Source organism: Talpa occidentalis, unplaced genomic scaffold (genome assembly GCF_014898055.3).
Source record: "Talpa occidentalis isolate TD23 unplaced genomic scaffold, MPIMG_talOcc4v2.1 talOcc4.17, whole genome shotgun sequence".
NCBI lineage: Eukaryota > Metazoa > Chordata > Mammalia > Eulipotyphla > Talpidae > Talpa > Talpa occidentalis.
Window position 1 is genome coordinate 55,443,159 of NW_023601754.1, and position 19,555 is coordinate 55,462,713.

At 64.0% G+C, this 19,555-nt stretch overlaps 1 protein-coding gene across 4 annotated transcripts; it reads right to left on the reverse strand.

Moving 5' to 3' along the window:
- Positions 1 to 527: 527 nt before the first annotated feature.
- On the reverse strand, positions 528 to 19,470 carry PCNX3 (pecanex 3). 4 transcript variants are annotated; one of them, XM_037517569.2, is made up of 35 exons: positions 19,278 to 19,470; positions 18,751 to 18,938; positions 18,421 to 18,520; positions 18,279 to 18,318; positions 18,083 to 18,178; positions 16,734 to 17,861; positions 16,129 to 16,249; positions 15,863 to 16,041; positions 15,344 to 15,434; positions 14,915 to 15,050; positions 13,573 to 13,733; positions 12,779 to 12,932; positions 12,497 to 12,529; positions 12,068 to 12,239; positions 11,864 to 11,974; positions 11,475 to 11,566; positions 11,213 to 11,322; positions 10,969 to 11,074; positions 10,795 to 10,887; positions 10,535 to 10,685; positions 9,647 to 9,791; positions 9,183 to 9,360; positions 8,248 to 8,356; positions 7,966 to 8,095; positions 7,500 to 7,558; positions 7,196 to 7,411; positions 6,302 to 6,555; positions 3,525 to 3,755; positions 3,272 to 3,375; positions 2,806 to 2,953; positions 2,491 to 2,721; positions 2,086 to 2,360; positions 1,667 to 1,800; positions 1,270 to 1,568; positions 528 to 1,193 (listed from the first exon to the last, which is right to left on the reverse strand). In XM_037517569.2, exons 1-35 carry the CDS (start codon positions 19,428 to 19,430, stop codon positions 999 to 1,001), a joined length of 6,123 nt encoding a protein of 2,040 aa, XP_037373466.1. In that variant the 5' UTR covers positions 19,431 to 19,470; the 3' UTR covers positions 528 to 998. The 4 variants fall into 4 exon arrangements, with proteins under 4 accessions (XP_037373466.1, XP_037373465.1, XP_037373468.1 ...); XM_037517568.2 differs by having other exon boundaries at positions 15,863 to 16,038; positions 16,129 to 16,252; XM_037517571.2 differs by having other exon boundaries at positions 13,573 to 13,694; positions 16,129 to 16,252.
- Between the last annotated feature and the right edge of the window lie 85 nt (positions 19,471 to 19,555).

Here is a 19,555-nt window from a genome sequence, read left to right on the forward strand (position 1 = left end):
CCGGGCCGCCGGGGCGGGAAGCGCGGCAGGCGGAGAATCAGAGGCCCGCGGCGGGCCCGCCCGCCCGCCAGCCTCACCCCGCGGGCCCGCCCGGCGCGTTGTCGGGCTGAGAAGCGGAACAAGTGCAGCTTCCAGAGCAAAAGAACGCGCTGCAGCTGCCCACGGGGCTCGGGAGCTGGCGCCGGGGCTGAGCAGGGCCCTGCTCCGGGCGCGCGGTCATGGGCTCTTCACGCACCCGAGACAGGGGCCTCCTCCTCCTGGGGGAGAGCGGAAGGCCGGAGACCTTCGCTGGCTCGGCTAGAGGTAGGGGCCAGCAGGTGAGGCTGGAATTCTTTGAACGTAATGAATTCAGATCAAGGCTTGAAGAGCAGCCCTTCTGAGGAAGGGCCCGGGTTCTGAGCGCCACCTTAGTCTGACACTCACAGCTGCCCTCACTGCGCCCCACATCTCACCCCCTTCGGTGCGCATTCCCCTGGCCTGGCCATTTGTCTACCCTCCACCCAAACACCCCCAGAAAGTAGACACTGCCAACCAAAATCAAAAATAGTGTTATTAATTCTGGAGTCTCCGAAGCACAAAAAAAAAAAAAAAAAAAAGAAAGAAAGAAAGAAAAGGAAAAAAAGGAAACCATCCTTCCCACATTTCAGCCCCAGGTCCAGGCTAGGCTGCCCCCAGAGGCAGTGCAGGCCCAGGAGCCAAGTCAGTCCTGGCCTCCGGCTTGAAGCGGGACCAGTCCTTGGGTTTGGTTTTCAGGGCCTGGCTGGGAAGCTGCCTGCCTCAATTTGGGGATCCCACAGCCTGGACTAGGGATGAGAGATCAGGGGTCAAGGTCAGAAGTCTGGGCCACTAAGTTCTGATGCTCTGGCTGAGGCAGCCAGAGGTCAGGGTTCAGATGTGGGAGCCAAAGCCACTCAGTTCTGTGGTCCAACAGAGAGGGCCAAAGGCCAGGGGTCCGAGTTACTGAATCCTGGGCCAGGATCCAGAGGTTGCTGGGCCGTTCAGTACTGATGCTCCAGCAGGGGCTGTGCGGCCGGGCTCTCTCGCTCCTCAGCAGGGACAGGCCAGTCGCCCAGGGTCCCAGTGGGCGTGCCACTTTCAGGAGCACTGCTGTCCAAGCAAGGAACATCCGGGGCTGCTCTGGGTGGTGAGGAGTCAGTGCTAATATCCGGGCTGAGGCTGAGGTCTAGGGGCGCCTGGCGGAGGAATGAGAGGTTGGTGGGAGAGCAGGTCTGGGCTGCCCAGGCCTGGATCCTCCCATGGGACCCTTACCTGAGATTTGGGAGTGCCTCCTTTGGGGCTCCCTGAGGCTGGCTCCCCTTCAGATCCCCCCAGCCCCTTTCGACCCCCCAGGCTCCACTTCCCACTGGGACCCTCAGAACTGAGGAGACCAGGACCAGGGGGCCTCGAGGGTCGGGGAACCTCGGTAGGGGCAGGCGAAGCAGGTGGTGGTCCAGGGAGCCGAGGGGGTGGCCACTGCAGCAGAGGAGGGGGGCGCCCATCACCAGAGCCACTCAGGGAGGGCCGAGGGCCCCAGCCAGGGGCTGGTGGGAGGGGCTGGTCGCCACCACCTGTGGAAGACAGATAAGAGAGCGGAGGCCTCGGCCTGTGAAGTCTGTCACTGGGTTGTCCTCGCCCACTGGTTCCGCCCAGACTCGAGCCTGCTTACCTGCTGTGTTCTCAGGCATGGGGTGGGCCAAGGGGGGGTTATTGCTGAGGGAAGTCAAGCCGCCACCTCCACCACAGTCTGAGTCGTCCACGTTCCCACCGCTGTTGCAGCCAGCACCGCAGCCTTTATGAAGCCTGGGGGCGGGGAAGGCCAGCAGCCCAGCACAAGTCAGTTCCTGTCTCTGAGCCCCCAGGTCCTGTCCCTAAGAGATCTTGCTGCCTATGTTGCAGGCCCTTTGAAGGGCGGCTCCGTCAACGGCACTTATGGGTAAAGGCCTCCTGCAGCTCTTGGGGAAGGTTAGGCCCCAGTCAGATCCCGGCTGTCCGCTAAGATGAGGAGGGAGCCGCTCCATCTCCCGGAGCCGGGCGCCCTGCTCCGGGAACCGTCCCCACCCGACCTGGGTGGCGGTCTGGGCTCACCTCTCCCAACTGCGCAGAAGCCAGCGGGCGATGGCGCCCAGGCTGACAGGGCCACCCCACAGCGCCCGCAGCTGGGGGTGGCTGCCAGCCAGCGAGGTGGTAAGGGGCGACACGTAGATGGGGTAGCCCAGCGGCTGGTCGCAGGAGGAGTTGATCATGTTGCGGAGCGCCTGCTTGGCATTCTGGATGCTGCCCCGCTCGGGGTTGCGGTTGCGCAGGAACACCAGCTCCTGCTGCTGCCCCGCCCACAGGCCCCGGACGCACTCTCGGTTCACCTGCGGGCGGCCAGGCGGGAGGTCAGGACAGCTTTGGGGTCCTGTGCCCAAGAGGTCTTGCTGCCCATGGGGGTGTGTGTGTGTGGGGGGGGAAGCTGTGTGTGTGTGTGGGGGGGGGAAGCGCACACACCTTGATGACTCGGAAGCTGAGGTGGCGCCGGTTGAGCATGATGATCTTGTACTCATCCGAGGCGTCATCCAGGACGTGGCGCAGCGCCAGCAGGGAAGGCGTGTTGCTGAGGATGGCACTGCGCCAGGCCGGGTCGCCCTCGTGCGAGATGACCAATCGCTCCTCATTGGCTGCGATGGCGTCATACAGGGCAGCCGGCTCCTCGTACTCATCCGGGGATGTGAAGTGGTCCTGGTGGGGAGGGCAAGACGGCCGGTCGGCGGTCGCTGTCCCAGGAAGCGCCCCCTCACCCCTGCCTGGCACACCTCTCCCTACCTGATGAAGCTTAAGGGCCATGCGAACCCCAGGTGCCACCACACGGTGAAGCAGGTCCATGTCAGCGAAGACCCACTCGTCTCTCGGGGAGGTGATGCGGAAGTCGCCCTTGAACAGGGCGTGCAGGCCGTAGAGGAAGGGCTCCAGGCTGGGGAGGAAGGGCAGAGGTGTGAGGAGGGGCCTCAGGTGGCAGAACGCTGGGTCTGCTTGCTGTGGTCTGAGCCGAGACAGCTCCTGATGCCGGGCCTTGGTCTCCCCGGCATGGAAGGGGGTCGGCCGCCCTGCGGCCCTCACAGGGCAGTGAGGCGCAGGCGAGGTCACACCAGGAGGCCCCTTGCCCACGGACTACGCTGAAGGCAGGCTGACATGGTTCCAAGGGGCTGCACAGCCCGAGGCCCCAGCTCCTCACAGGCGGGGGGGTTGGGGAAAGGGAGAGGTAGGCTGGGCTGGGCCTGCAGGCACTCACCTGGCTGACATGCTGTGCGAGGCCGTCCCCAGGGCCCGGCGGCCCAGAACACACAGGCCGAAACACAGTGTAACCAGCGGCGAGTTCCAATCCTGGTCCACGGGCTACGGCAAAGGAAGCCCGTCCCCAGAGCCTGGTTCAGACCCAGGAAGCAGGCACTTGGGGTGGGGCTGAGACCAGGCCCCGGGAGTGAGCAACCCGCACGGCGAGGGATGTGGAGGGGAGAGGGCGGCCCAGGGGAGGGGCGGCTGACCTGGCTTCGCCGGGAGGCGCAGTACTGGATCCACTCCAGGTGCACCGCACAGAAGGAGGGCAGCGAGAGGCCCGAAAGCCGGAGGTCATAGTCCTCGTCCACGCTCAACGAGAAGGTGGGGTCTGAGTCGGCATAGCCGGGCGCCCGCACAGGCCGCAGGGCCGCCGCGATGCCCTCGTGGCTCAGCCAGGCCTCCAGCTTCGGTGAGCGGCTCACGTAGTAGATGATGCTCTGGAAGGAGAGAGAGGTGTCAGGGCTTGGGGGGTCGTGCCTGAGTCCTGCCTACCAGAGAAGAAAGCAGCCGAGAGCTCCCCTCAGCTCGAGTGGAAGTCTGCTTCCTCAGACTCCCATCCTGTGTCCTATCTCGGCTCTGCCACCCTCCCGGGCCAGGGAGGGGAAGCAACAGAGCTGAGAGGGAGCAGCCCTCCTTACAGGACATCCCCCGGGGGGTCCCGCACTGAGGACCCTCCAAGTGGTGCTTGCCTCCTCTGGCCTGTGCTAGAAAGATGCCCCGTTTGTCAGGGAAACAGAGGCTCAGATGACAGACTTGCCTGTGGTGACACAGCAGAGCACACTGAGCTGAGATTCAACCCTGCGACCTTCAACACCATGAGGCCGTGGGATCCAGACCTCAGAGGCCTGGAAGGAGGCAGGGTGACCCTCTGCCTGGGTCAGGGTGGGAAGTCCAGGGCTGGGGAGGGTGGTGCAGCTGGCCGTTAACAGGCAGTAGGGGTGTTAAGCAGTGGGGTGCTGGTGGGGCATGGGAGGCCAAGAGCCAGGACAAAACGACCGCAGCACCCGCTGGGAAGAGTCAAGGCCATAACCACTCCCTGGGCGCGGGGGCAGCGCCTGGAACTAGGCTATGAGTATGGCTACATCCATTCTCAGCTTGGCTGGTTGTGGGGAGCCTGGCCCCAGCGTCACCTCAGCTAGTGGGAGAGCTGGGTCACCCCCTTACCAGGAAGAGGGACCCGGAGCCTGAAGTGGCGAGTGGGGTAGCTCCTGGCCCCAGACTAACCTGCCTGCCTAGAGGATGTCTCCATGGTCCAGACCCCACCACAACCCCCCAGAAGACAGGCCTCTGGCTGGTGGGGGGAGCTGACCTGGCACCACAGTAAGCACCCGGCTACCTTGGCCAGGGCCCCTGTTGTGTGAAAGGCAGCGCTCAGAGGACGAGGCTCTGTGCGTGGGCAGTGCGGGGCCTGGCTCTGTGCCTGACCCACACCGAGCCCTCACCACCTCCCGACCTGGCGCCGGGTCTGCTCTGGCCCCGCCCACCTGCCCGCGGACCCGACCGCTAAGCCTGTTTCCTTGCTTTCCAAGGCCTTGCCTCTCCCGTGGGTTGCTGAAGGGATCACATGGGACAGCGAATAAGCCTGGACTGTGAAACACTGAGAGACCTCGAAGCTTGGCTGCAGGAAGCTGAGGGGCCTGAGCTGATCCCTGCCCAGCCGCACTCAATGACCAGGGTATGGGCAACGCAGGGAGAAGGCTCTAAGGGCAAAGCTGCACAGAAAGGATTCCGTCTGGCCTGCCAACCCCAAGGGCAGGAAGGACACCTCTCTGAACAGCCCGAGGCCTGAGGGGCTCTTTGCAGGCCCGCCTCCCCCAGACTCAGGCCAGCTCCTATCCTTCTCAACCTCCCTCAACGCCATCTTTGGCGGAACCAGCCCCAGGTCCTCTGTGCTCCGAATCTGGCTCCTGGTGCAGCCGTGGAGGCTATGCTGGCCTTGCGCCAGGCGCGCGGGTGACCTCGCAAGAGTAACTCCCTCGGCATGGGAGCAGGGTGTACAGGACCGTGACTCCTGCGTGACCCAGGACTAGGAATGCCCCTGACCGGACCACAGCCTCCTCAGTAAAAGTGGGGGAAGCCCTTCTCTAAGGGCATTCTCTAGAGTGGCTGGGAGCACAGGAGAGCTGGAGAAATCACAGCTCCCCTGACCTGTGACCTGGATGAGGCGCCCCTTAAAGGAAAACGACAGTGGCGACGCGTGGGGCCTCAGGTGGTCAATCTCGCCGGGGTCCCACAGGCCACCCCTCCAGTTCCCCCACACCACCTCATTGCTCCTGCCACCCCACGGAACTTCAGTCATCCCACTTCTCAAGGAGTGACAGGCCCAGCCAGGGAGGAGACGGCCCAGAAGCCAGTCAGCCCAGGGCTCCTCGGGATTCCTCCAGCTCCAGGCAGGTCTCGAAACCCCAAGGCCTGGCTCGAAGCACCTGGACAGAGGTCCAGGCCTGGTCTAGAGCCTGGTTCAGGGGCCCCAGGCAAACGGCTTCCCCTCTGCAAGCCAGTGTCCACTCGGGGAAGTGGCCTGTCTTGGAGGTGGGGTGGGCCAAACCCAGCTCGGAAGGGGCTCCTGGCCCCAAACCCACCCCAGTAAGCGGCACTACCGTGACTATAGACAGTGCCACACGGTTCGGTATCGCCCCTCTGGCCGGGGCATGTGGGACTGGGTCGGGTGGGTTAGCGGGCCGGCCTCCGCCGCAGTCCCTCCTGGGGCAGCAGGCCAGTGACGGGACCCACGCACACGCCGCCCCATCTCCGGTTCCCACTGTCCAAGGTGAGCTCCTGGAGGAAGTGGCAAGGAGCCCTGCCCTGCGCACCCTGATATGCACGCGCCCCGGCGCTAGGCCCGCAGGCCTGCTGTCTGCAGCGGCACTCTGGAAGATGCTGTGAGGCCTCGCTTCCCCTGGGCAAACAAGGCCCCCCACCAGCCAGGAGACGGCACTTGCCCTGCTCCCGGCCGGGCCCTGCCACCCGCCCACCTGCATACCTTGACGTAGTAGGTGATGAGGATCTTGCGGAGGTCGAAGACCTGTAGCATGGAGGCGGCGTTGTTGTCGCTGATGCTGTAGCCCTCTAGCACGTACTTGCTGGCCGTCACCTCCCAGGCCAACCAGCGCTGCCCAAAGGCGGCATTGAAGGACAGGACGCGCGGCAGGTGGCCAGGCTCACAGCAGCAGCAGCCCTCATCCTCCTCCACACCCTCCGTGATGGCCTCCACCTCGCGCTGCTGGCAGTATGTGCCTGTGGGGAGAGGGGCCCGGTCAGGGGGTGCTGAGTCATCCCCCTGGCCGCTCCCCGAGCGAGCACCTTAAAGGCCTGCTGTGGCTCGCCCCCAGCCATGGTGCTGGGTGAGCAGATTAGCCGATGAGCCTGTCTCCTCACTCCCAGCGGCCACCATGGGATAAGAGTGTTGGTGGGTGGGGGACGGGGTCTGTTTGGAGATGCAAAAGCCAAAGTTCACAGAGAAGTAACCTGCTCAACATCATGGCGCTCACCAGCTGTTTAGGGCCCGCCCTCTGCACCCTTGGAAGTCTCTTCTGAAGTTAGCACCCAACATACATCTTCTGAGAGAAGGGAGTAAGCTCAGTACAGGGGTGCGTGGCACCTAACGTGGATCAGCCCAAAACCAGAGCACTGGGAGCTGATGGGTGAACCCGGCTGAGCTCCCAGCCCAGCAGCCTGCCTGGACTGCAAATCCGAGGTGGGGGGAGGGACTGGGCTGGGCTCGGGACACCTGGGCCCTCACTGCTCAGACCGGGAAGTCCAGTCTCAGGGAGGAAGAGCTCCTGGCTCAGGGCCCCCAGGAAGCCAGGCAGCGCTGAACTAGAATGCAGCCCTCATCCCTCACACCCCCTCAAGCGCAGCACCCGGCCACACTCACCCCGGAACTCAAGGCCTCGCAGCTGGAACGTGACGAGGCCATTGCCAACCTCGATGAGGTGCACCAGGGCGTTGAGGTAGTCAGAGGCCAGCACAAAGCAGTCGCCGGGGCCGTAGTTCCCCCAGCGGCCCAGCACCAGGTCCCCACAGAGCGTGTGCTGCAGCGAGCGCGTCAAGTGCTCGTAGAAGATGGAGTTGAGGTTGTTGTCGTCCGCGCCTTTGACAGGGACAGAGAAGTGAGTGGACACAGCGACAAGCAAGCGAGGCTCCCACCCCAGGGAGGCCTTGCCCAGCTGGGTACCCACCGGGGTTCCGGTCCAGCTGTGTGACCAGGCGGGTGTTGGAATGATCCACACGCTTAGTGCTGTTCAGAGAGGACAGTGCGGTTGGCTGAGCGTGAGGCTGCGGAGCAGGCATACATTCCCACTGACGCAGCGTCACATCCTCACCAGCCCCCGCCCATGCTGAGGTGGGTGCCATGATGGCCGACAGCACGGGCAACTGAGGCTCCGAGACACGAAGGGTCTCACCCAGAGCCTCACTGGCAGGAAGCCAGGGGGAGAATCCAAGGTTGTGGCTTGGCTGGAGTCTCACCCTCATAAGATCGGCCACCAGAGGCCCGTGGCGCCCTGGCACTTGCCACGGCTGTGGCCACTCTCTGGCCCCCTCCAGCCTGTGCTCCAGACTCTTCCCTCCCTCCCAGCAACCTCTGGGCCCAGCAGCCCGCTCCTCTCAGGTCCCTCTGAGATGCGCCTGTCCCAGGAGACTCACTTGTAGTCCCGCTCCCAGAACTTCAGGGGCCGTGCATAGGACATGATAAAGACTGCGCTGCCCAGCAGGGGGTTGAGCGGCGTGGAAAAAAGCGCCGACAACAGGGCCTGAACGAACAGCATGGCCGAGTCTGGGCCTAAGTCAAGGAGGTGGCAGGCACGCAGGACCCTCCCCAACCTCCCTCACTGCCCCGCAGACCCCCAGCCCGCCCTGCACCCTGCCACCCCAGGCACGGTCCTCCTTGTACACCCCCACTTGGGCAGCGGGCGGCAGCCGGGATACGTGGCACAGCAAAAGGCTGGGCAAAAGCGTGGAAAGCTGAGCCCCAGGTGATCTGCCAGGGCGCGATGTAGGTCAGCACAAAACGCAGCTTGTACAGCAGGTCCCACAGCTGGCAGGTTGGAGGGGACAAAAGGCAGAAGAGGCACGGGTCACTCAGGGGTGGGGTCCACTGAGCTCTGGATGCCAGGCCCCGGTCAGAAGCTGGGGCCACTGGCTACCCATGTGTGGTCAGCTCAAGGTCCCTCCCCGCCTTTCTCCCTGCACCTGGCTCAGAGCACCTGTGACACGAGCGAGCCGTGACAGGACAACCACTGGAAGGAGCCCCGGCTGATTATGACACAGCCCCACCCCGTCGCTGTCCTTTTCACAGGCCCCGACCTCAGAGACACAGCCTGGATCACCACTCTCCTGGGCCAAACCAGAAAACAGATGAGCGCCCACGTGAGTGAGAAAGGCTCAGGTCCTTGGGCAGAACCCCACGAAAGCCCTGGGCTTTGCGCCCCGCCAGGGGCACTTGCAGCATGGTGCTGTCTGCACACACCAGGCCTCAGAGCATCTGAACTCAGCTCTTACTGGCCTCCAGGCTGCGGCTGGATGAGGGAGCTCAGATACTGGTGTCCGGAGGACTAAGCCATGCCCTGCCACCCTAACCACTCACAGGAAAGCAGCCAACTGTAACAAATCAGAGCAAGGACTGCAAGGCAGGCAGGCCTGGATTCAAATCCTGGCTGGCCACCTGTTCTCTGGGGACCTAAGGCAGCCGCTTCACCTCTTCAGACCTCGGCTTCCTCTGTGCTCCCCGAGCAGCTGCTACAAGGCCAACAGTGGGGCTGAAGTGTGTATGTGTGTGTGGGGGGGGCAGCTCTCCCCACACCCAGCCTACAGACTTCTTCTCCAGCCCCCCAGCCTGAGTCTGCCACGCGGCCCTAGCTCACCTTGCTGCAGAGCAGGGACATGAGGAAGTAGTCCAGCAGGAAGCCCTGGGAGAGGCGTGGGTAGTCAAAGTGAAAGAGCAGGACAGTGAAGGCCAAGGTCAGGTACTGTTGGGGTGGGCAGCAGAAGGCCGAGCGCAGCAGCTTCAGCCCAGCCACAGTCATCAGCAGTGCCCGGCAACTGTGGGTGAGGAGCAGGCATGAGTGCCCCGTGGGGCTCAGGGTATGGGGCAGGTCTCCGCCCTCGCCAGCCCTGATCTTCTGGACTTAGTCTCTGCCCCCCCAAGGAGTCACCCGGCTTTTGGCACACTGGGAGACACGTTTGCTCTCAAAAGACCAAGCCTCTGAGTGTGGGAGCCGGGGCCGCACTTTTGCCGGCAGGGCAGCCCGCAGCAGGGCTCCTTCCTTCACAGCCCCGGGCCCTGTGAGGCAGACGGGAATGTCCACAGTGGAGTGGGGGTCCTCACTAGAGGCAGAACTTGTCCGGGTGGCTGACAACAGTGTGGGCATCCACTGTGAGGGCGTTGAGCACCACGGCGGGGTAGATGAGGTACTTCTCCACGCACTGCAGGCCAGCGTACAGCTTCTCAAACCACATCACCTGGGCCGCGCCTGCAACCGAGGGTGGGACTATTAGCTGCACCTGGCCCCCTGCATGCCCCCCACCGCAGGGCAGGCCAGGCCATACCCCTGGAGAGAAGCCGGAGTAAGCCCAGGGAACGTGTGGTTCTGGGTCCCTAGAGATGGGGTAGGCGGGATGGGCTGGGGGGCAAGTTGGTCCTTGGCCCCACAAATGAACAGGGGGAGGCCAGGTGGAGCTGGTCAGGGTCTGTCTGTGGTAACCAGGCCAAAGAGGCCATCCCAGAGGCCCAGGAAAGCAGGGCCTGCCGCCATGTCCCAGGGCCGACGGTCACCACGTGGCACGCCGGCCAGCGGCAAGCACTTTCTTTAAGAAAACAGGGCGCCGGGCCTTCACAGGACCAGCCTAGACAGCTCAACATCAGCGTTGAGGACGTTTGCCTGGCACGGCCCAAGTGAAAACGGGCTCAAGGCGGATCTAGCCCTCGGGTAACAGTTTACAGCTGCAGACAAGAGAGCCCTTTAGAAACAGGGAATTCCACTTCACGTCCTTACAGCAAGCAGCGCGGGCAGAGCAGGCAAGCAGAGCAAGGCGCCGAGAAGGGGGCCGTGTAGGAAGGGAAGGGCACAGAGGCCAGGGTTGGGGGGGCAGGGTCAGCACCAGGCGGGGCGCGTGGGCAGGGGCTGCCCCCTGCTGGCACTCAGAGCCAAGGGCCGCACTGCCCGGGCAGCCGGCAGCCAGGAGTGGGCAGGAGGGTGAGCACGGCAGCACTTACCGCGTACTTCGTACTGGCTGTACTCCAGCGGCTTCAGCACGGGCTGCGACAGGCAGAACCAGGGCAGCTGCTTGCGGAGCTGCGGCAGCAGGTAATGTGTGAAGAAGCCCACGGCGCCGGCCAGCGCGTACAGCACGAAACCCAGCACCGACTGCAAAAGGGGAGGCGGGAGCTCAGCCTGGGGCCAAGAAGGCCGCGGAGGCCACGGCTGCTGGATTCCCGCAAAGACCAAGCGGAGGGGTGGCCTGTGCCAGACGAACCTTCAGGGCGATGAAGACAGTGCTGGCGCTGACGGCGAAGGTGAGCACGGCGATGACCACACACATCACCAGGTCTGAGTGCAGGACCTCGCGCTGCAGAGAAAGAGCTGCTGGGGCACCCATCGCACCGGGGCCGGCCACCCCTCGCCCACCCCGCCCTACGCGGCTCCTCACCACCGACTGGCGCATCTTGTCTGGCAGTGGGTCTGGGGGCTCGGCCCGGGCGGTCTCCAAGCTCCGCTCCTCCAGCTCAGGAAAGAGCTTGCTCCGAATCAGAGACCTGGGGTGGGTGACAAGAGTCAACGCCCAGCTGGGAAGGCTGGCCCCTCCCGCCGGCCCCAGGGCCCTGCGGTGACAGGCAGGAGCACAGGCCCAGCCTCCTCGCCAAGCCAGGTGGACGGCACAGGCAGGCACCCACCAGAGCACGGTGGGGTCGCTGCTCTGCCGGCTCAGGTGGTAAGACAGCGCCACCAGGAGGCCACAGAAGACCGAGAAGAGGACAGGGACGTGCTGCTCCGGCCAAGGAGTCTAGGAAGAGAACCCATGCTGGTGAGGGGTGCAGAGGTAAGCCAAGGGGCCCCCCACAAGGGAGAAGAAGCCACTGCTGAGTCCAATTCACAGCCCTGTCCCCACAACACCGCCGGGCCGCAGCATGCCCCCTGCTCCCCAGCCTTCCCTACCTTGATGGCCCCAAGGCAGAAGCCATAGAGCAGGGCGGCGGCCAGCAGGCTGCGGGAGAGGCTGAAGACGGCAGTGAGCGGGCTGGTGGCGGCTGTGAGGTGAGCAACAGCGAGTGGAACCCAGCTTCTCCCTGCTGGGGTCACCACCTTCCCTACCCCCAGACACCTAGAGGCCAACCCCCTCAAGACCCAGCCCATTGTTCCCTGCTCCCCCAGTCCTGAGAGGTCTTGTGAGTTTCCAGCAGTCTCGGGTTTAAACCTTCCCTGGGAGAGTGTGGGAGTGAAGAGAGCTCTTGAATGTGGGGTGTAGATGTGCAAACGGATGGAGCCACAGACCCATGTGTGACCCTGCGCTGCCCCCAACCCCCAACCACCTGGGGGCACCGTACCTGTGCCCCCGAAGCCATGCATATCTATCTGCTCCAGCAGGTACATGAGGCAGGTGTTGACCTGGGGCAGGAGGCCCAGGAGGAAGACAAACGGGAAGCACAGGGTGAACACTGGCAGGGAGGGAAGAGGAGGCCCAGTCAGCCTACCGCTGACCCCCAGCGCACCCTTGCACCCTGGGGCCGCCCCAGCCCTGCCAATCTCACCGGTGGCCACGTCTCGGGCACAGAAGAAGAAGGAGGCAGAGAAGAGAGTGAGGCCGTAGAGGGAGACAGGCGGGAAGGGCTGAGCCGAGCCCAGGGCGTCCAGCAGCCAGATGAGCAGGCAGCAGATGCAGAAGTAGACGGGCCGGCTATACGCAATCACCCAGTTGTGGCCCTGTGGAGGGGGCCCGTGAGGAGCCAGTCTCCTCTGCTGACCCGGCACGGTGTGTGCACTCACACATGCCGGCCTCACACCTGTGTGGCCTGGGCCCAAGACAAAATCTAGCCAGCCGGGGCGGCAGGACTGAGGATCCGGGCCCGATGAGGTGGAGAGGAGGGAGCCCTGCCCTCCCTGGCTAACCCCTGTCCCACTGGGTCTTAGCCCTGCCCGGGGCCCCAGGCCTGGCCTCTTGGGGAGACGCTGGTGCTCACGTGCATGGGAGACGCCGCATCAGGCTGGACGCTCTGAAAGAAACAGCAGCTGTGTTGGCAACGAGCGCTCGGACCCCCAGACCCACCAGCTCTCCCGTGGCCGCTACAGGTGAGCTGGCAAGAGCCTGAACGGCCCTGAGACGTGTGTGAGATGGGAAGCTGGCTGCCGGGGAGCTCCAGCAGCCTACTCGCTAGCTGGCGCTTCTCAAAACAGCTCATGGAAAGGGGGCGTCTAGGAGCGGTACAGCAGTAGGGACAGGAGACCCCGGCAGCAGGCCTTACCTTCAGCAGGGAGTACTGGCAGGAGGCGATGACCAGGCAAAACTGGAAGACCCAGATGTCAGCAAAGAAGCCTTTGAGCAGCAACAGGTAGCCCAGAAAGGCCACGAGGCTGCTTAGGCCCACGCCGAGGATGTTCTCCACCAGTCCCCGAGTCCTGGAGAGAAAGTCAGATCAGGACACATCTGCTCCCTTGTGGGGCAAAATAGGGGGGGAGGGTCGCAGGCAGGACCTGGCCACCGAGACCCACATCGTGTCCTGTGCCCAGGTCAGCCCTCATCTCAGTGTCTGGACCGAGGGCCTCTTGGGGGCAGGGCCTGCTTGTGCCTGCCCCAGAAGACGCCTGGTGGTGTCCTGCACCCCAGCCTTTTCCCTCCAGGCATTGAGGGTGCCGGGGCCACCACGCTGGGACATGCGTCTCCAGCTCACACGTGCCACACTGGCACACAAGGCTGTGCACACAAGGCCTGCAGCGCCCACACAGCGAGCAAAAGTCACCTCGTTTATCTGACATCCTGGACCTCTGTGTCCCCGAAGAAGCTGGAATACCGACACAAAAGGTGTGGAATGCTTTTTAGGCCCCAGGACTCAAGCCAGTGAAAGATAACACAAAAGGAAACAGGAGGACACACCAGAGGAAAGCCTGTCCTGAGCGAAGCTTTGAGAGAACACCCCTTTGCACCCCAGAAGAACCTGAAGAACCCCTCAATGGACCCTGTCTGACACCAGGATGGCTTCCACATCAAAGGCAGGACCCAGGGTTGGTTCGGGGCTGGGGTGCGCGGGGGGGCACTCACCGGTCCAGCAGGGCCAGCAGGGCCAGCCGCTCATAGCGCACAGAGGTCCAGCGGCCCGGAAGGAGCCAGTATTTGTAGCTGTGCTGGGCACGGGGCGGCGCCTCCTCCATCAGCGTCTGCTCCTGGGATTCGTGCAGGGAGTCCTGGTCCAGCAGGTCAAACTGCAGTCCCCACAGCCGCGGCCATCAGCCCCACGCCCCCCACGGCATTCATCGCCACCCCACACCCCCGCGCACACAGGCTGGCTGGCCATTCCTTCAGCGGCGCCCCCAGCACGCGGCGGTGCCATGCCTGCATCAGCACAAGGGCCTGCTCCTCTCGCCACGTCCCCAGCACGTGGCTCAGTGATGCCAGGGACCTTGGAGCTGCGGGGGCCGGTTACTGGCTGTGTTCCCCACTCAGGCAGGGTCGCCCGCCTCTGCGGGGCTCAGGGACATCCACCTTGTCCTTCGGGACACAGAGAAGCTACCTTCCTCCCGACAGAGCCGTCAGTCACCGCGACCGCCCCATCTGGGCCGCAGAGCACTGGCCCTGACCACAGGCCTGGGGGCCAGTCAGTGCTGAGAGGCCTGGGCCAAGCATCAACCTCTGCATTTCTGGGGACTTCATTCGACAAGTACGTGTGGGACGCAGCTGTGGGCCTAGCCTTGCCCTTGGCCCTGGGGGACAGTGGGGAGCCAGACGCACGGGGCCCCTGCCTCAGGAGGTGCTAGCAGCTGCCAAGGGACAATACAGCCCTCCCACGAGACGGGTGAAAAGAACAAGCCCATGAGCTGGACGCAGGGGCTCCTGGGTGCTGCCCACGGTGATCTGTGGCCAGGGTACTAGAAGGGAGGGTGCGCCTTTGGCATCTCCCTTTAAACCAAGTTCACCTTCCCTCGTTCTCCAAACTTCAGCTATCACGAGCCTGGCCACACAAGTAACCTCCCGGTGGGGCGCTTTCAGGAGTGAAAGGAGCACAGTCGTCAACCAGGCAGAGGCGAGGGGCGTGAATGAAGCGCCCTAGCTGTGCCAGCGCAGGGGACAGCACCAGCCTCACTAGGAGGTGCAACTCCCCTTCTGCAGGGGTCACTGCTGATGCCCACTGTTCTCTCTACCTGCGGGTCCCTCCAGAACACAGACACGCTCACAGGCAAGCAAGAGAACAACTCCTGGAACCGATGAGACCCAGGGCCAGCACACCCCGGCAGCCATCAAAGGTGGGGAAGCCGAGGGCTCCCTGATGCCACTCTCAGAGCGCCTGTCCTGCCTGGTGCCAGGGTCAGCTCCTACTTGGCCCAGATGCAATGACATCCCCCACAACTGCCCTCTCCAGGCCCTTCTCTGACCACTGGGGCCTCACCTCCGGGATGTCCAGCGGCACTCGGCGCACCTGCATGCCCTGCAAAACCACCGGCCGGGGCTGCAGCAGGTTCAGGCTGCCCGCCGCCTCAGGGACGTCAGCCGAGTGGAAGCTGGAGGAGTGCGAGTGGCGGTCCCTGTGGGAACAGCGGCCAGGGGGCCAAGGTCACCGGCAAGGCCTGGGACAGGTGGAGGGTGAGGCCAAGCATGACTGGGGCCCCTGCCGGGGCTGCTCTGATGCCCAGGAGGAGTAGGGAGGGGTCTGGGGACTTTGGAAGGAGGCCCTGAAGCCTCATGCTTAGAAGCATCTGAAGCGCAGGGATCCTGGCAATTTCCATAGGCCCCGCATTTGCTGTCCCCCACCCCAGTCCCGGCCCCAGCCCAGCGTAGGACAGAAAACTCCCCAGGACGGCCAAGCTCGGAAACTCACCAGGCTCCGTTAGCTGCCTGCTCCCCCTGTTGCCCCACAGGGTTCTCGTAGCCACCTCCAGCCAGGCCAAAGGTGTATGAACGCCGCACACCTGGGCGAGGGTGCAGGGCACAAGGCAGCGCGTCAGGGGCAGGAGAGTCAAGGCCTGAGCCAAGTGGGCACCAGGGCCGTGGGATGGAACAAGGAAGAACCCTAGGCTGTGCCCCGCCCCCTCGCCACAGGAGGCCTGGCCTGGGGACCCAGACTGGGGGAACGCGCACTCGCAGTCAAGAGTGGGCTCTGCAGTCAGCCTGTCCTGGGCATGGAGCTATTGCTCCACCACTCGCTCAGCTGTGTCCGTTTCCTCGCCAGCGGAAGGGCCGGTTAAGCTACTGAGGCCTCAGGGGGACTGCGAGCGGCCATTAGCAGAGCTTCGGGTGAAACGCTGGAGGCAGGAGAGTTGGCCCACAGAGTGAGCGTGGTGAAGACCCCCAAGGAGGGCCAGTGGGGCTCAGAGGCTCAGGCCACAGGAGGGCTCACCACTCTCATCGTAGAAGTAGTGCACGGCGCCCTCGGAGGTATCGTCAAAGGTACAGGCCTCATGCACATTGGCACCGGCGCGGGTGAGCAGCAGCGAAGAGGCGAAGTGCAGGGCCGAGGGCAACGTCAGTGCCCGCGAGTGGGAGGCGGCCCGGCCCCGCTGGGCCTCCTGCAGGCTGCTGGGGAAGGGTCAGCCCCGGTCAGCCCAAGTGACCAGCCGCTCCCCCCAAGCTCATTGCTTCTTCACCCAGCCGGCAGGCACGCACCTGGGTGGTGAGCCCATGACAGAGGCTGGAGGGGTGGGGTTGCTGCCTGCATTGTGGCGTCTCCGGATGGCCTGAGTGCGCCGCACACTGCTCGAGCGGTCCCGTTTGCCGGTCTCCTCGGCTGCTGCCCAGAGAGAGGCCCCACCACGGCATCAGTGACAGAGACTTGGACAGAGGGACCGTGGCAGGGACTCCTGCGCAAAGTAGAAAGTCAGGCAGAGTCCCACTGCCCACCGTGCCCTGGCTCCGGGGTCCAGCCAAACACCTGACCGCACATCGTTCAGCTTCCATGTTTACAATCAAGGGCAACCTTGACTGGCTTTGCTGCCCTGGTGGTCTAAGAAGACAAATGCGAACACTGAATCCTCAAAGGATAGAGGCCTTAGGTGCTAACTGTGGAACCAGGAGCCAGCTGTCTGAGGTCTCCTGGCCTCAGTTTCCCCGCCGGCTTGAGGGGACCGGCAGACCCCCATCTGCTGCCTACAACAGGCAGTCAACTCTGACCAAATCCATCCAGCTTACCCCTTGTCCAAACCCAAACCTTTTCTAATTCGCCTCCCCTCCTGCCCCCCCATCGCTCCCCCAGATCCAAAACCAGCACTCACCTCCCCCCACAGCACCTTCCTCCTGCAGCTCCCCCCGCCAGCCAGGCTGGTTGGCAGCTGGTCCCCTGCGGGCCTCAGCAGGCAGCACAGCAGGCTCCCCAGCAGCCAGCTCCACTCCTGCCTGGGCCTCCAACTCAGCCTTGGAGCCAGTCAGGGGGCCCCGCAGGACATCACCCCCTGCCCCGTCCATGCTCAGCACCCGGGCGTGTGTCTTGGCGCTGGCAGTGCTAGGCGTCCGCTGGGTCCCATAGGGCCGCTTGGGGGGCACAGCAGCTCCCTCCTCAGCCCCGTGGGGGGCCCGTCGCTTCCGGGCTCCTCCCGCTGCGCCCCGGGGGCTCTCAGGGGAGCAGCAGGAAGTAGAAGAGGAGCTGTCAGTGCTGTATCTGCGCTGGGACCGGAGGCTGGAGGCGGGGCTGAGCTCACTACCCTCGCTGGTGTCCTCATCCTCAAAGAAGCCCCCACCCTCGAGCAGGGGCCGCCGAGGGGGCCGGCCAGGTGGGGAGTGTCTCCGCAAGGGCGGCCGCCGTTTGCTGGGCCGCAGCAGCGCCAAGTCCTTGGGCCGCACAACCAGGAGGGGCTCAACGGGGCCTGGTGGTGTTCCCGCTCCTACGACTGTGTCAAAGGAACGCAGCGTGTCATCTGAGGGGACCCCGGCATCTGGCGAGGCAGGCAGCTCGGCCTCGGAGGGGGGGTCTGTATCGCTGCCTTCGGCAGCCGGCCCCCCAGGGGGGCTGTCCAAGTGGGTGGAGTTGGTCTTCTCACTCTTGAAGCTGCTCAGTGTCTCCCTGTCAGTGCCGCTGAAGCAAGAGTCTGAGGAGCCGGCTTTCTGGGGCGTGGGCTCGCCTGAGCCCCTCCGGTCCAGAGGCTGGTAGCCGCCCACTCCCCGCCGCTGTTCCCGTCGACTGCTGGTCCTCACCAGGGCCCGATCAGGCCGAGTCAAGGTCAGGAAGCTCTTGCTCAGCTCCTGGCTGAGGCTCCCCTTCAGCAGGGGGCTCATGGGAGTGTCAGCTATGCTGCTCCCACTCCAGGGCACGCAATCTCCAGCCAGGGGAGAACGGTCTGAGGAGTCTGTGCTGGGGAGGGAAGGGTCTGGGGCAGCCCCTGGAGGAGTCTGGGGAAGGTCTCCAACTGCCAGAAGAAAGAAACGAAAATGAGATGAGGGCACACTACGAAAAGAATGACTGTGGGGACCCTACGGCCTCTGCTCTCCAAGAGCCCAGTCGCTGGGATAGAACACAGAGGCCCCATGCAGAACAAAGAAAGTCCCAGGGGAGCAAGACTTGGGGTGACTCAGAGACAAGACAGCTACCTTCCCCCTCCCCAGCCCCTGCCACAGCGGGCCCACTCACTCAGCTTCTCCTGAGAGCTTAACTTCAGCATCTCTCGATCAGCAGAAGTCACAATAACGTTGTTGCTACCCTGCTCGCGCACCAGCTCCTTAATGTCTGCAACCATCGCCCAGAGGTGTTACCAGGACCCCGGGGTGGCCTTGTGCCATCCCCTGTTCAACCCCAGCCCCTTCAGCCCTGAGCAGCAGCAACTGACCTCTGAGGGGTCCAGAGTCCTCCATCCGGGGCAGCAGCTCCTGAGCACAGAGAGAGAGATATCAGAATAGGTTAGGATGGGCCCAGGTGGGGTCAGGCTGCCAGGAAAGGAGAGAGCAAGGCTGAGGACAAGAACTGCTCACCGAGACCTGGTTGAAGCCAAAAACAGAATGCTGGGAGCTACAGCGCACTGGGGGTGTGGAGCTCACTTTCCGAAACACTGTCATCTCCACTCCGGGGTCCCTGGCAGTGGAGAAGAACATCAGCTGCCGGCTGACCTCTCCTCTTTGCATGGCACTCTCTCAGTCCAGTGCTCCTCTCTCCCCAGGAGTCCCTTCCACGGCCAGGGCTGACCATGGGAGAGATGCTGCGCCACTCCGGGGCCAACGTCCCCTAAAGCCTTCCTCCATCCCCCAGTGCTCAGGCCAGGGACCCAGGCACCCAGTCTCTGACACCACGGCTGCCCTGCCCACCTGGGCGGATTGCTGTCCCCCTGAGCAGGCTCTTCCTCAGGCTCCCCAATGGTAGAGTTGCGTTTCTCCACAATCTCGCCCTGGTCGAACATGGCATGCAGACGGTAGTTCACAGTCTTGATGGTAGCGAAGATGACAGCCACCACAAGGCAGTACACACCAGCCACCAGAAAGCTGGGGGGCAGGACCTGGAGGAGGCTACAAGTCAGGTGGCTCCTCACCCAGCCCTGCCTCCAAGAAGCGGACCTATCACCCTCACCCTGCCAAGGTCCACATTTCACAAGAAAACCCCACCACCCTTCCCGGGAGGAGGACAAAGACCCTCTAGCTAGGCTCTGAATCTGGTATTACACAAGAAGATCAGACGAGGTGCTCAAGGTCACCCGGCCCAGGAAAAAAAGAATTTAGTCTCTACCACTCACATCCCAAACTGACTCCTTGTCCCCCAAAGCCCGCCAGGCTGCCATGCCTCCGTGACATCTGCCCACCCTTTCCCGCGGGAATGAGAGGTGCCGGCGGCATCTCACCATGTACAGCAAGAAGGGAAAGGTGAGCAGGAAGATCCAGACATAGAGATGGAAGCAGTTGGAGAAGGTGCTCTGGTGCGGGTCGAAGAACCAGCCGCCGGTGAGCGAGGCCCACACCCCCTGGCGCAGGATCTGCAACACCTGCGACCCCATGGCCCCGCCGCTGCTGCGCGCGCCCCCCTCCCGGGACCCTCATGGGGGCGGCCCCCGGTCCATGCCCCGCCTGGCGCCCGAGGGCCCCGGGGCCCGGCCTCGCGCTCACGCCATGGCCTCCCCCG